The following is a 15,665-nucleotide window of genomic DNA, read 5'->3' on the forward strand; positions in this document are numbered from 1 at the left end:
GAACGGATATGGGTGCCAAATCAATGGGAGAGGAGCGTCCATGGGCGGCTTTAAGAATCTGAGGCCTCTAATAATACATGCAGAATCTGGATTGTGTAGTTTTGCTGCGTTTCTCTGCAAAGAAGGTTCAAAGGTTCTGGAAGATCTTCCAAGTGGTCTAGCATGAAGTGGCTAAGAGTCACTGTTTTCACAGCAACTGAACTTGCTAACATACTAACCATTCAATGAAGTCAAAGGGCTGATGTTGACGAAAGGTCCTTTAAGGCAGGTAGGAGTATGGAAGTTTGAGAGACATTTAGAAGCACAAGAGCCAGGAGTCTTGAGGGAACGATGGCCAAGTCCTGAGCAGAGTGAGGGCAGGGGGGCAGAGACAGACGTAAGCTACTGAGAAGCCGTCACTGCAGTCTGACCCTGTGGTACCTCAGGGTGGAAAAGAGGAGAAACTAAGTGCTTTTGTTTTTTTAATAGTATCCAGTGAGGCAGCTACAAGATAGGAGTATGTACTGAATATAAATTACTTACTTGGCGAATTATAAGCTACTCTTTAAAAAAGCTGAGGCAGCTGCACATCCCCGTGAGAGTGGGTGACAAAAAACCTCGCACTTATTAAAGAACAGAAGTAACCACATCCACAAAAAATGCACACGTTATATTTTCAAAAGAGGATTCAAAAATAGCTTTCAAAATGGCCTCTCTCTGAGAATTTATGTTCGCCACTCAATGGATGATTAATCCTCACGTTCCGCTTATTATATGTTTTGCAAAGAATAGAGAGAAAAATAGAGAGAAATAGAGAATAGAAAGAGCATGTTTTTTTTAAGAGTAAAAATAATCCCATAAAAAAAGAAATAAGGGCACCTTGTCGGTTCTGTTGACTAACCGTCCTACTCTTGATTTCAGCTCAGGTCACGATCTCATGGTTTGTGAGTTCAAGCCCTGCATTGGGCTCTGCACTGACAGTGTGGAGCCTGCTTGGGATTCTCTCTCTCTCTCTCTCTCTCTCTCTCTCTGCCCCTCCCCCAACTCATGCTCTTTCTCTCTCTCTCTCTCAAAATAAATAAAAGATATTAAAAGATCTTTTAAAAAGTTAAAAAATAAGTAATTCATTTTTGAGTAATTTTTGTATGGTCTTTTAACTCTTTGAAAACTAAAACATTTTGACAAGGAAAGGAGGAAAGAAGGAGGGAGGGAGGGAAGGAAGGAAGGAAGGAAGGAAGGAAGGAAAGAATGAAAGAAAGAAGGAGGGAAGAGAGAAAGGGAGAGGGAGGGAGGAAGAGAAGGACGGAGGGGCAGACAAGGGAAAGCAGGGAGGGGAAAGGAGGGAAAGAAGACGAGGGGAGGAAAGGGAGGAAGGGGGGGAACTGAGAGCTTTCCCCCTGAGGTCAGGAACAAGACAAGGATGCCCACTCTCACCACTGTTATTCAACATAGTGTTGGAAGTCCTCGCCTTAGCAATCAGACAACAAAAAGAAATAAAAGGTATCTAATTCAGCAAGGAGGAAGTCAAACTTTCACTCTTCACAGATGACACCATACTCTATATGGAAAACCCAAAAAGCGCCCAAATGTCCATCGATGGATGAATGGATAAAGATGTGATACACACACACACACACACACACACACACACACACACACTGGAGTATTACTCGGCAATCAAAAAGAATGAAATCCAGCCATTTGCAACGACGTGGATGGAACTAGAGTGTATTATGCTAAGCGAAATTAGTCAGAGAAAGACAAGTATCATATGACTTCACTCATATGAGGACTTTAAGAAACAAATCAGATGAACACAGGAGAAGGGAAGCAAAAATAAGATAAAAACAGAGAGGGAGACAAACCATAAGAGACTTAAATACAGAGAACAAACTGAGGGTTGCTGGAGGAGTGTTGGGTGGGGGGAATGGGCTACACGGTGACGGGCATTAAGGACGGAACTTGTTGGGATGGGCACTGGGAGTCGTTATGTAACTGATGAATCACTAAATTCTTTCCTCGAATCATCATTATAGTATATGTTAACTAACTTGGATTTAAACTTTAAAAAATAGGGAAAAAATTTCAAGGTTCAAGTAAAAAAACTAATAATGTTTTGTTTGTTTCTCTGTATGCTCAACATCACTCGTCCAAATACGAAATACGAATCCAAAGCACGGTGAGGTATCACCTCACACCTGTCAGAATGGCTAACATTTACAACTCAGGCAACGGCAGATGTTGGCGAGGATGCGGAGAAAGAGGAACCGCGGTGCACTGCTGGTGGGAATGTAAATTGATGAGCCACCGTGGGAAACAGCATGGGGGGCTGGGTTTTGACACCACCTTCGGGAAGAAATCCTTACCGATTTGCTAGCTGCCACTGCTCAAACGTGTCACAGGAGAGGGTTATGTGGGTTGTGATTCCCCCGGCCCTGAGCTCCTTGAGGAGAATCCAAAGTGCCTCCCCATTCCGACTGAAATGAACTGAAAGGTGACTAAAACCCCGTCCCAATGTGGCTTTCCTGTGACAGATCAGGTGCTGTTCGTGGTCATTTCAGAGGAAAGTTATAGCATGTTGTTCCGGCTTTTTAAAAGCTACCTAAAGGATCCCACGTGAAGGTACAAGCAACAAGGAAAATCAGATTTTACTTCCAGGTGGTAAACTGTCACAAGCCTTCAACATTAACACAAGTGAAGAAAATCGTTAGCTTTGTAGACCTGATGACACTTAGAGATGGGGGGATATATTCTGGAATATGAAGATATTGTATGTCGATTAAAACTATTAAGTGGGGGTTCCTGGGTGGCTCCGTCAGTTAAGCGTCCGGTTCTCGATTTTGGCTCGGGTCATGATCTCACGGTCATGAGATCAAGTCTTGCTTCAGGGTCCATGCTGGGTGTGGAGCCTGAGCTCCCCATTCCTGCCCACGTGGATGGGGGGCAGACGGCCCTGGGGTTGGGGACTCCCGCCCGAGCTGCTGTCCTGCCCACGTGGATGGGGGGCGGACGGCCCTGGGGTTGGGGACTCCCGCCCGAGCTGCTGTCCTGCCCACGTGCATGGGGGCGGACGGCCCTGGGGTTGGGGACTCCTGCCCGAGCTGCTGTCCTGCCCACGTGGATGGGGGGCGGACGGCCCTGGGGTTGGGGACTCCCGCCCGAGCTGCTGTCCTGCCCACGTGGATGGGGGGCGGACGGCCCTGGGGTTGGGGACTCCCGCCCGAGCTGCTGTCCTGCCCACGTGGATGGGGGCGGACAGCCCTGGGGTTGGGGACTCCTGCCCGAGCTGCTGTCCTGCCCACGTGGATGGGGGGCGGACGGCCCTGGGGTTGGGGACTCCCGCCCGAGCTGCTGTCCTGCCCACGTGCATGGGGGCGGACGGCCCTGGGGTTGGGGACTCCCGCCCGAGCTGCAGCTGCAGCCTCGTGAGCTGTCACCTGGGAATCAGTGGAGTTTACAAACTTGCTTATCACAGCCATACTTGTGATTTGGATTATGTAATTTAATTATGCGTTACATAAAATAATGAAACCTTTGTGTAAAAGAGGAGAGTACTCAGTCCTGTGAAAACGAAACTCAGGGTTTGGGGAAGGATCGTCAAAAGGAGAGTCAAACCCCAATGCCAATTAGTTGCGCGTTACATAACTATAAACTGTAGGGGAAAATGTAAACAAGGAATCTGCTTTCATACCATCGCTTCCGTGGAAAATTCCTATTCCCCTTTCGGAACCAACCCGTACCCACAGAAGATTCAGCCCGGGCATGAGCTTATGCCCAAACCAGGTGACTGAGAATCCTGATCAGCAGATCTGTGTCACAGCGGCAATAACAAAACCGGAATACAGACTCTGCCCCTCACCTCCCCGTCCCCCTCCTGCCCCAAAGCACGAGTTACGGGACTTAATGTGCGCTCAAACGTGTGAAGCGGAAATACCTAAGACGTGCCTGGGCCTTATTTTGATGACTCTCTGCTTTAGCCGATTCTTAATCTGTCTTGATTACCTGAACTGTGAAGTTTTTAATGTTACGGGACAGCGTTTATTTCGTTGACCCAAGGACGCGCTCTCCTTGCTTCCACATTTGCCTGGAGAGGTTTAGAAACAAACTTAAAGCCACGCTGGCAAATTAACGTGAAAAGGAAAACAAGTAACAAGTAACAGGAGAGGGTACAGAGAGAACTGTGTAAATCGGCCTAGTTAGAGCCAGTGACAAACAGAAATCTACAGACTTGCGGACGGAGACCGTCAACACGACTCCAAGGTACCCGTTTTGCGCTCATGGCTGAATGAGGCCGTGGCTGCTCTTTCACAAACTCACAAAGGATGTCCGGCCAGAGCCAGGGCAGAGTCAGACCCGTGGCAGCCTAAGGGGAACGTAGCACTGCTCTGCCTCCTGGCCTCCCCGCACCCACCCACGCTGGTCAGTCCTGCTCCCCTCGGGCTAAGAACGCGCGCCAGGCTGCACAAAAGTTCCCACGGTTCCAGTATCCCCCAAAGCCAGGATAAGGGCTCCTTGTTCAGTTTTCAGAAGACTCAGTGTTAAGGCCCCAAATGCATTAAAGGAGCACACAGAAAAAAAAAAACAAAAAACAAAAACAAAATAAAGTAAAATAAAGGAGCACACAGGAAGCCAGGCAGTCGCGTGAACAGTGTGCAGTGTATGGACCACTGTCCAGCTCAGAGGCCAGTCCTGCCTCGCACTGGCCACTGGGAGGCCGGTGTCTATGTTCCGGCCTAATGTCACTTCCGTCAATGACCAGCAGCCTGAGAACTTCAGGATTCAGGAGGACGCTGTGATGAGAACACTTTTTTTTTTTTTTTAGTTTTTTTAAATATTTATTTTTAAGAGACAGAGTGCGAGTGGGGAAGGGGCAGAGAGAGAGACAGAGAGGGAGACACAGAATCGGAAACAGGCTCCAGGCTCAGAGCTATCAGCACAGAGCCCGAAGCGGGGCTCCAACGCACCAGAGCCAAAGTGGGACACTTAACCGACTCGGCCACCCAGGCGCCCCTGTGATGAGAACATTGTCAAAGGACACATTTCGGCTACTCTATAATTGGTGGTGAATTTGCAAGTAAGCTTCATATTGAGAAGTGGGACTCCAATGAATTGCAAAGCAAGCCTTGCCCCCCGGTTTAGTCTATGCAGACAATGTCTTCACAGGAAACGTTTAGAAAACCGATAGCGTTGCATATACCATCAGGAGCCTATCTATGCTGCCTTCTCGCTCCACCTGGATTGTTCCAGAAACCATGGAATTCCTTGCTGGAGCCTCTCCTCCTCCCCGGACATCTGGTGCAGGTCAGCATTTCACAGAGAAGTCTCTCCTCAGTCACTCTCCTGCTTTAAACACAGGAGGAAGATCAACCTCCCTCGCGTGGCACACAGGGCCCTTTAAAAGCTACCCCCGGTCACCTTCCTACTCCCAGCCTCCTGCCACACAGCCCCACACGTTCCTGCTTCTTCCCTCTCCCTGGGATGCTGCCCGCTGTTCCCACGTCATTCAACTTATCACACGCAGAAAATTCCAGGAGCAGATCAAATGGCATCTTTTATCAGTAGCTTGCTGTGTATCTCACACGTACCTTCCATTTCTCAGCTCTGTGCTCCCATAACATTCAATTCCCATCTCTATGACAGCCCTTTCCACACCGATTACAGCCAGCTCCCTGCCTTCCCAGCAGGCTGTCAGCCTCTCCAGAGCACGGACGCTATTTCCTTCATCTCGGGTCTCAGTGCCTAGCACAGGGCTGGATCACGGCAGATGTGCGAGCTAATAATGATGCTGACAACTGAAATGATCCTGCCATAATAAATGTAGCCACAGCTAACACTTACTGATTACCCACGAGGCACCAGAACTGTAGGTATTTGATACATTCTATACAATTTCATCTTTGCACAACTCTGAGGATGCAGTGCTTTCTCATACATAGATATTCTGAGATCTTAAACTGTTTAAATACTTTTCACAAGCTCTCAGCACTAATAGGGGGTGGAATAATGATTTAAACGAGGTCTCCATGAGTCCAAAGTCGATGTTCTGCAAATTCAACCTGCAGGATGCTCTGATTTGTTCTGCATGTATTATCATTTTCACAGTTTAACATTCTACATCACTATGAAACAGATTCTAGTGGCATAAAAACATTCACATCTTTTTGGTGTTACCAAAAAAGTCCTAATATTGACAATTAGCTCCATAATTTGCAATTTTAAGCTTCTCTGAAAGATGTCCCATTAATACACCATAAGCTATTAATAAACATGTAAGCCTTCTATGTTTAGCCTACTATAGACAAAACTTCTTAATGAAACATTTTTTTTCTTTTTTCATTGTTTTAGGAGATGAATGGTGGGGAGCATAAGGAACAGGTAGAGTTGTTTCCTGGAAACGTACTCTACTCGTAAGTTAAAAGTTAATCTGAATCTCACATAAAGAGAACATAATATTGGGGCACCTGGGTGGCTCAGTGGGTTAAATGCTGACTTCACCTCAGGTCACGATCTCACAGTTCATGATCTCACATAGGAGTTCGAGCCCGGAGTGGAGCCCCCAGTCAAGCCCCCAGTCTGGCTCTGTGCTGACAGCTCGCAGTCTGGAGCTGTAGCAGGATTCTCGCACAGAGAGTCCTGACGCTGAGGCTTTTCTTTCCAGGAAGCAACTTTACTCCTGCTGGTACTGCTCAGTTGCATTCATACCCGAAGAACTGAGCCCCCAAACAGCCCATGGGGTAGTTTTTAGTATATTTTCCACTTCTATGTCTCCCATATATGGTAACACACAAACATGCGGTCTGACTGAGTGGTCTCATGTTACAAGGTCATGAGGGATGTTCTCAGGTGCACAGAGAGCCAGGTTGCCTTGACGATTTTTTTTGCTCCTTAGGGAGGGGACCCTATCACAGAGCCTGCTTCAGATTCTCTCTCTCTCTCTCTGCTCCTCCCCCGCTCATGCTCGCGCTCTCTCTCTCTCTCTCTTACAATAAACATTAAAAAGTAATTAAAAAATTACGAAAAGAAGAGAACATAATACTAATACTTTACTGAAAGACATTAACGATACAATGAATGAGCTTCGACTTTCGTTCTGACGATAAATTTAGAATTGTTTGTCCTTTCGGCAAAAACTAACTTTTGTTTTCATTTCACTACTTTGCCCTGCCTAAGAAAGCCCGTGTGACGGATGGCCTTTTCCGAGGCTTTACATCAGAACTTGTGATCTTATCACATCAGTGAAAAGGCCTTTATTGGGATACCAGGGAGCATGCGTGCGCCAGGCACGCCAGCCCCTCGTCTCCTAGTTGAGACGTACTAGCAAGTACTTAGCAAAGAGGCAGCAGTACTGAGCCACAAAGGGGGCTCCTGCTTCGTGTCTAGCAACCCCTCCTTTAACGGTTGAGTCCTCCCGCCCTAGCAATGACCGCAATCACATCCCCAAGCAGCCAAATCCGTCCACGCAGAGCTCTCCTTTAACGCTTCTCCCGCTCCCGAGAAACGTCTACGTCCAGGCAGCATTTGCACACTTACTTTTTCAGTTTTTGTCGAATCCCTGCGTCTTTAATCTCGTTCCGAAGGTCCTCGAACCTCTCCGCCGAGCTCAAGTTGCAGAACACCCGGAAGTCGGCGTAGGGGGGGATGCCGTGGTCTCGCCCCCTCTGGATGTTGGTGGCCGCCAGATCCAAGGCCACGGAGCGGGCGCTGGAGAAGAGCTTCTCGGTCAGCTCCAGGCTCAGCAGCTGGGACGGCACCCGCAGTTTGGCCGCCGTGCCAAACAGCCCCCGAAGGAGGGGGTCTATCCCGCCCTCCTCGATTATCCTGGACGGCGCAAAGAAGGCCTTGTGCAGTGGCAGGTGGCCTTCGGGGATCTCGCCGAAGCTGCCGTTCAGCCGCTGCAGGACCGGGTTGATTAACGTGTGGCCGAACCTGAAGGCCGCGGTGGCGAAGGAGTTCAGGATGCCCGCGTTCACACTGGGGTCGTAGCCCCGGTACCCCCGCAGCAGCCTCATGCCCGGCTCCCCCAGGATCTTGGGCAGCCAGTGGCTGTAGGTGATGTGCTGCAGCTCGGCGCCCACGATCTTCCTGGCCTCGTGGTACAGGGTGTCTCCGTCCCAGTGGGGGTTCAGGGCGCGCAGCTCCGCGGCCAGCCTGTTGTGCTCCCGGAGCCACAGCGTGTGCATGGCCGTGAGCGCCGGCTGCTCGTTGGCCCGGTGGTCCCCGGCCAGGAAGCAGGGGCCGCGGCCTGCCCGCCCGGGCCCGCCGCACTCGGTGGGCGGGCCCGGCGCGAAGGGCAGCAGGTGCTTTCCCGAGGGGGCCCACGGCGGGCCGGTCCTCAGGAGCCCCCGCGGCGCGGCCAGGTCCCGGAGCGCCCGGGCCTCCCGCTCCGAGCTCCCGTACACGTTGGAGCCGTCGAGGTAGGCGGTGAGCTGGTTGGCCTGCTCGCGCGCGTACACCGAGCTCATCGCCGGCGACGTCGCGCCGCTGCCGCACACGGGGCTGGAGCGCGCGAAGAACAGGCAGGCCGCGTGGGCGCGGCGGGGGTCGCCGTCGGGCAGCTGGATGGGGAAGCAGGGGGGGTCGTTCGTGCACACCGCGCTGCACGGCCGCCCGTCCGAGAAGCGCGCCGTGCTCAGCGCGGGCACCGTGTGGCCCAGGTCGTGGTCCAGAAACTGGCCCCACTGCATGAGCATGTGCGTGTACCGGTCGTCCGGGGTGACCGTGGCCGTGGCCGCCAGCTCCGTGGACACCAGGCTGGGCGGCGGGAGGGGCTGGCGGCCCGCGCCGCGCGGCAGGTTGAAGCCGTTCTCGTAGGCAGGCTTCAGGATGCGCTCGAAGGCCGTCCGGGACGCGCCCCACGCGGGGTGCTGCAGGTTGTTGCACGTGCCGTCCGCGGCTCGGTACTTCTGGTGGAAGCACAGGTCCGAGCAGTCGGGCACCTGCCTGTGCGCGGTGCAGCCCGACAGGTTGGCGAGGAGGCTGAGGTAGGGTGGTGACACCAGGTCGTTGTAGCGGAATTCTGAAATGCAGAGCAGCGGGGGAGGGAGTGAGGACAGCGGTCCCTGGGGCGGAGGGAGGGGAGGGACCTCGGACCCAGGGGCCGTGGGGACGGGCCACTCCGGGGGGAGGGGGGGGCCACACGTCTTTCCTACATCTAGCAGGATTTCATTAGAACAAAACCGAAAGTTCTAAGTTCTAATAAAAGGGGGGGGGGGGGGGTGCCGAGGGGGTCGCCTGGGTGGCTCCGTGGGTTAAGCATCCGACTTGGGCTTAGGTCATGATCTCACAGTTCGTGGGTTCAAGCCCCACATCAGGCTCTGTACTGACAGCTCAGAGCCTGGAGCCTGCTTCAGGTTCTGTGTCACCTCTCTCTGTGTGTCCCTCCCCCACCTGTGCGCTCTGTCATTCTCTCAAAAATAAATAAACATTAAAAAACTTCTAATGGGGGTGGGGGATGCTTAGTGATGCCTCTCTTAGGAGCAATGACTACCTGCTAGAATGAACAAGAAAGGAGAGACACGTTCCAGTTCTCCTCAAACTCCTAGTTCTGCGACTTTACCAATATAATGTTGGTAAAGATTTGTTATCACAAGATTGTAACTTTTTTCCCCCCAGTTCAGAATCCTTTCCCCGGAAGACAGGGTCTAAGATGTGTTCGTGGGGATGGTGTGAATATTAACCCGAATGATATCTGACATGAAGGGGTGAAGCAGTAACTTCCAAACTATTACAAACTGTCACTCCCCAGGGAAGGTCCCACACAACCTGGAGGTGTTCTGGAGCCCCTCTTTTAACAGAGCTTAAAAAAACTTCAGCATAATCCTAAATCTTTGAAGACTGTTCACTAAGTCCTGTTTGCTAAGAGTTATTATCCCTAATGAATCATCAGAAACTGGCTCATGATACCAGGACCACTTGTCTTTCATCTGGATAAGCTGGTCTCGGGTTGGGCCGTCAGATACCTTAATCTTGGAAATGTACAACAATCTTCCTGTATATAAAGACTTAGATCCTAGGTTCACTTTCAGGGAAAACTGATCCTGGAGGGAAAAAATGGCCTTTAACTTCACAAATAGTAAGACAGAGGTAGAACAACATAGTGGGTTTTTTCTTGGGAAAATTTTGCTAACGCCCTTTCGTATTTTAAATGAGAATATATACTCGGTTTGGCAAAATAAGCATCATGCACAGTGGATGCGTATTTTAGCAAAGCTAAATCTGTAGATATTGATTGCTTATTTTCTAGTTATGTATCTAGACTAAGTTATTCTTGAAAATTGCTTCTTCTAATAGATATGTGTGAGAAGAGAAATCAAAGACCCATTGTCCTGACCTGAAACTTAGGAATGTAGAACTGGGCTTTCGCAGACCTGACCTTGGCTAACACATGCTAGTAAGACTCAAAATTAAGCAGTCAGAAATTTGATTCAAGTGCTAATATGGACTCTATGGAAATTTCACTTGGATATTTCTCTTAAGGAAGCTCTGAAACCCAAGACATAATGGACCACTAGGGGCTATTAAACAGAGCTTTGGAAAAATTGTATAGGGCACTAAGGAGTGGGTCAGGCACAGAAACAGCCCTGTGCACTGTATCTTGGTTTATTTTCTGAAGGGGAATAAAGAAAGGGCAAACCTCCAGAAGTTGCTGTTGTGCTCACAGAGCACATAGTGTGTAGCAAAGAATCACATTCATTTAATTTTAAAGAGAAAGATGTAGAAAATATGAAAGATTTCTATATCAGTCTCATTTGACATTTACTAAATAAATGTCTGCTTTGGGGAAAAAATACATGAGAATTTCAGTATAGCAAAAGAGAAAAAAAAAGATTGGAAGGGATATGTAAGCTATAGATAGAGGAAGGAATTCAGATAAATTCACTGAATCATTGAGGTGATTCCCATGATAAGTAGAGGCACATTACCCTGGGAGTAAAGCCTTTTCCATAGGAAGGAGTAGTATCTTTCGGATTCAAAAAGTAAGTGCACCTAAAGTGGTTCTCCTAGATATACTAGGCATATACAGCTGGTAGATCTTGACAGGTTTGGATACATCGTGATCATACTTCTTTTGAATTACAGTTCTTACGAGAAACGTCTGCATCCATTTGGTAAAAAGCGGTAAATTCATTTCTAAATCACATGGTGTTTTGGAGAAGAAAAGCTGAGGCACGATCGGTTTCGCTACGGACAGTAGGCTGAGAACGGAATGCCTCCAGAAGCTGACCTCTGCCTTCCAGATCAACAGTGAGCCCCTGCTTCACGTGTTCCTGGATCAGCAGAAGTGTGTGCTCAAAAATCTCCCCAGCTCTGGCTGTCTCCACAGTAAACGGGTCATGCGGATAACGAAACTGAGCCAGCAGCTCAGCAGGGGTGCGAGGCTTTCTGCAAGTGACAAAAGACAGCACTGTTCACAAGGCAAGACTGCAGAATCCATGAATCTCACGTGTACTGTGCATTTAAGAATACATTTCCCAAACAATCAAGAAGGAAAGCTTCACGATAAGCTTCACAGGGGAGCTGAGAGTTCTTTTCCTATTCTGTTAGTGAGTGAGTCCCAAGTGTCAGTGGCAGTGCTGAACTCAAAAGATACATTTTTAATGAATCAATGATTTAAAGAGTAGTTTTGTATAAAAGGCAACACCTATGGTGAAAAATAAACTTGTGGGGTCCACTCATAGGTTCTAGTGAACCCTCTGAAATAGTGTGCAGTGCACCCAGTTTCTGGGTCGTGGCACTGTCTTCTCTTTCCTCATATGTAACTGCCTGGAAATTCCCATCCACCTTTAAAATCCTGCTCAGGCATCACTCTCCCCATAAAGTCTCCCTAGTAATCCCAACAAACTACCACCTTCTCAATTACTTCTGTATCGTCACTTACAACTCTTCCGTACGCGACGAGATGTACTTAAATTGCTGACATATTGTGTCCTCCACCACAGAAAGACTGTGTTAGCGATGAGATAATGCCTTATTCATCTTTATATTCCAAGTACCAAGCCTACTGACGAGCACACAGTAGTGGTTTGTACACATTGAAGAACTGAACTAAGTATGTTGAAAGAATATTAGTCACTGAGAATGCGAGACTGTTTGAGAGATTTTGGTCAGCTAAGGCACATCCGGTTCTCTGTGTCTGAAATCATAATTAACTTTAGATCAGAGAACAATAGTAATCATATTAATAGCTCACTTTAATTAAGCCTTTCTATGTGACAGACACTATTGAAACAATTTATCTGTACTAACTTACTCAATCTTCCTAACAAGTATGTCCATGAAGCAGATCTCATCGTTAGCCCCATTTTCCAGGCAAGAAGGTTGAGGTACTAGGACGCTCAGTCACTTGCCCAAGGTCGCCCAGATAGAAAGCGAGAAAGTGAGGAATCACAATAGACTATAAGTAGGGTGTATGGCTCTAGAACACAAGTCCATGATCAGGACGCCATGCTGTTTGTAAGTATGCAGGGAAGAGAGCTGTACTGGATTATGGCATTATAACATATTCCTTCTTGACCAACAACTACAAAGACCGGGTATAGGCTTTGACTTTGAAGACAACAGTTCTGTTTTCTTTAATACGTTCGGGGGATGCAAAGCGCCCCATGTACCTCCATTAGGACTGACGGGGACTTTGTAGAACTGGAAGGCTTCACCATTCTAAAGATACTGGTGACTCAGATGAAAACAAACCAAAATATTACATCATCCGAAACAAAACTTCCACCTGTAAGCTGTCGGTTCACGACCAGATGTGTTCAACCTGACCATCAGTGTCAACTCTGGAACTGGCAGGAGCACCGGGTCTGATAGTGGTGGGTGGTTGAGGACCTAACAGAGCCCACTGCCCGATCCCTATTGTGGGGCCACACAGAGCAGACCTGTGATGTACATTTCTGCCATTTAGATCCTATGCGGAATAAGTTTCATTCTCTTTGAGGCTGAGCTGGCAATGGTGGCCAGCCCAGAGGGTGATAACACAAAACTGAAGAAAACACCTACTTTGGCACTTTATGCACTATGCCTGCTGTGATTTATGGAGATTATAAAAACCAAGTAGAACTGAAGTGAAAACAATTTTGCAATCGAAATAAAATAAATTCTTACTGTGAAAACAAATGTCTTCGTGTGGAGTTAATTGCACTGTCAACCCTCTGTACCGCGTCAAGAATGGATGATTCGACAAAGTCGTCGCCAGCTTGTCTAGCCTGCATTGCTTTGAAAATCAATTCCATGATTAAAAGTATCAAACAGACCCTGAAGTTAGGAACGATCTCATATAAATGGCATTACAAAAACTTCCAAGACAATAAAAATGTTATACAGCGTCCACATGATACTGTCTATTGCAGAAGAGTAGGTTAACGATCCCGAAGCAAAGCTTCCAGCAACAATACCAGCATTATTTAGGGAACAAAAACATTCCACAATCTAGTAAAGCTATGTGAAATATTTCTTTTTTTGTAACACCAATTCAAAGGGGATCCAAGTGTGTTAGTAATTTGTCATCTTTGGAAAGGTATGAAATGCCTATCTCTTCAGCCACCTTGCTTTAGTGTTAAACATTAAAATGAAGTAAATATTATCACATCCCTATGGAGATTTCTTACAGCAAGAATTGAACTCTCAGTAAGAACTCAGTGAAAAATAACTCATGTTGTTTCTATAGCTCTTCAGTGTGTGAGAATTCTATCAATTTGGATATTATCCACAAAGGAAGCTTTTGACTTAAAGTAGAGCTGATAATTTTCAACATACTGTATCTCCTCCAGATGATGGTTTAAGAAGTTTAATGTAAAGGGAAAAATGCTAATAAAAACGATCATGGATATTTAAAATTCATATAAGAAATATAATCAAGCATATCCATATTATTTAGTTCATTAGCGAGAATATTAAAAGCATAACAAGAATTTATATGACATAATTAAAACAATAACTTCTTTGCATTGTTGAACACTGAAAGCGAGAGTAAGTATAGCTCCAACAATTGAATCTATTTATTTATTTTTTTTAACTTTTTTTTTAATGTTTATTTATTTTTGAGACAGAGAGAGACAGAGCATGAACGGGGGAGGGGCAGAGACAGAGGGAGACAGACACAGGATCTGAAACAGGCTCCAGGCTCTGAGCAGTCAGCACACAGCCCGACGCGGGGCTCGAACTCACGGACCGTGAGATCGTGACCTGAGCCGAAGTCGGACGCTTAACCGACTGAGCCACCCAGGCGCCCCTCCAACAATTGAATTTAAAGATAATGTCATTAAGGAGATACAAAAGAATGAAAACTTTAAATAAAAACAGGAAGGTGTGCGCTTTATACATCAGCACCTACGTATCATATATTGCATTATATAATATATTAAATTACAAATGTATATTTATATGTATAGAAGTACATATATATATGTTTATGTATTTTGGACTAGAGGAATGCAAATAGCATTCCACAACTGCTTGCTATAAAAAATATTCCTTTGTATCACAAAAATATACACATATTGGATTGGTTCATTGTCCTAGAAAGATCACTAACATAAAAAATTTCCAGGGTGGGAGGGAGGGGAGGGTGGGTGATAGGTATTGAGGAGGGCTCCTTTTGGGATGAGCACTGGGTGTTGTATGGAAACCAATTTGACAATAAATTTCATATATTAAAAAAAATAAAATGAAATAAACTTCTCTCAGTTGGCAAAAAAAAAAATTTCCAGAAAAAATACCAATAATATAGATATTATAAGGAAAACAGTAAAATCAAGGTCTGTGCTGAAAGACGTACTTGATAAACTAGATTACGGGCAGTACTTTTGAGATGGAGGTTATACTGTCAATGCAACTCAGTCTTTATCATGACCGCAATATTAAAACTCCAGAACATCAATTTTACCTTTTAGAGTTCAAAAATCACATTGGATTAACTATACATTCACTAAAGGTAATTGAAAGGAAAGAGAGACAAACTGATTAATTTGATTACATGAAATTAACATTTTCCATTCAAGGAAAGACACAAAGGCAAAAAGGTCATAGACAAATAACATAATAGGTAACATATTTGTAATTTCTAAATCTGACATAGAATATTCTGTTTCATTCAAGGAATGCTTGTAACGCACTGAGAAAAAAATATATACAATCAAGATGTAAAAGGGGAAACCCCCCAAAGTAGGAAGTATAGAGCAGATGTTGAAAGCCTCATAAATAAAATTTAAAATACCAGTGAACTACCATTTTATGCTTCTGGAGAAAATGAAAAAGCTGATTAATGCCAACCGTTGGCAGGGGTGAGTGGACACGGGTGGGCTGGTGAGAATGTAGCATTGACACTCCTATTTCCAAGATTTTGTTTAGTGAGCTATATATTTTTGGATTTGCTTTTACTTAGGAAATTGACATATGTGCACACCCCCTCACCCAGCAATCGCATTCCCACGTATATATATCCAGAGAAATTCTCAACAAATCCATAAGGGATACAAACGAGAATGCTCATTGCAACTTTGTGTGGAAGGAATTAGGGAAAACTTTCAGCAATGGCAGTGTGGGTGGGAAAAATGTGGTGGACGTACAGTATGAAATACCATGCAGCAGTTAAGAATTAGCTGGATGGACACATGCACTGATGCTAAAACACGTGCTTAATGTAAGAATTACGAAGCTGAGAGAGATTACCAGAAAATGATTTAATT

General features: G+C 46.4%; 1 protein-coding gene across 4 annotated transcripts in view; it reads right to left on the minus strand.

Annotated features, from left to right (window-relative positions):
* The window catches only part of PXDNL (peroxidasin like), a 419,548-nt gene that overhangs the window by 62,892 nt on the left and 340,991 nt on the right, over positions 1-15,665 (minus strand). For all 4 annotated transcript variants that reach the window (XM_060610502.3, XM_060610501.3, XM_060610500.3 and 1 more), the window contains 3 exons: positions 13,084-13,192; positions 11,204-11,361; positions 7,510-8,995 (listed from right to left, as the gene is read on the minus strand). In XM_060610502.3, the coding sequence (XP_060466485.3) occupies positions 7,510-8,995; positions 11,204-11,361; positions 13,084-13,192 (1,753 nt within the window). The remainder of the gene's footprint in view (positions 1-7,509; positions 8,996-11,203; positions 11,362-13,083; positions 13,193-15,665) is intronic.

This window comes from Panthera onca, chromosome F2 (assembly GCF_046562875.1).
Source record: "Panthera onca isolate mPanOnc1 chromosome F2, mPanOnc1 haplotype 2, whole genome shotgun sequence".
Lineage (NCBI taxonomy): Eukaryota > Metazoa > Chordata > Mammalia > Carnivora > Felidae > Panthera > Panthera onca.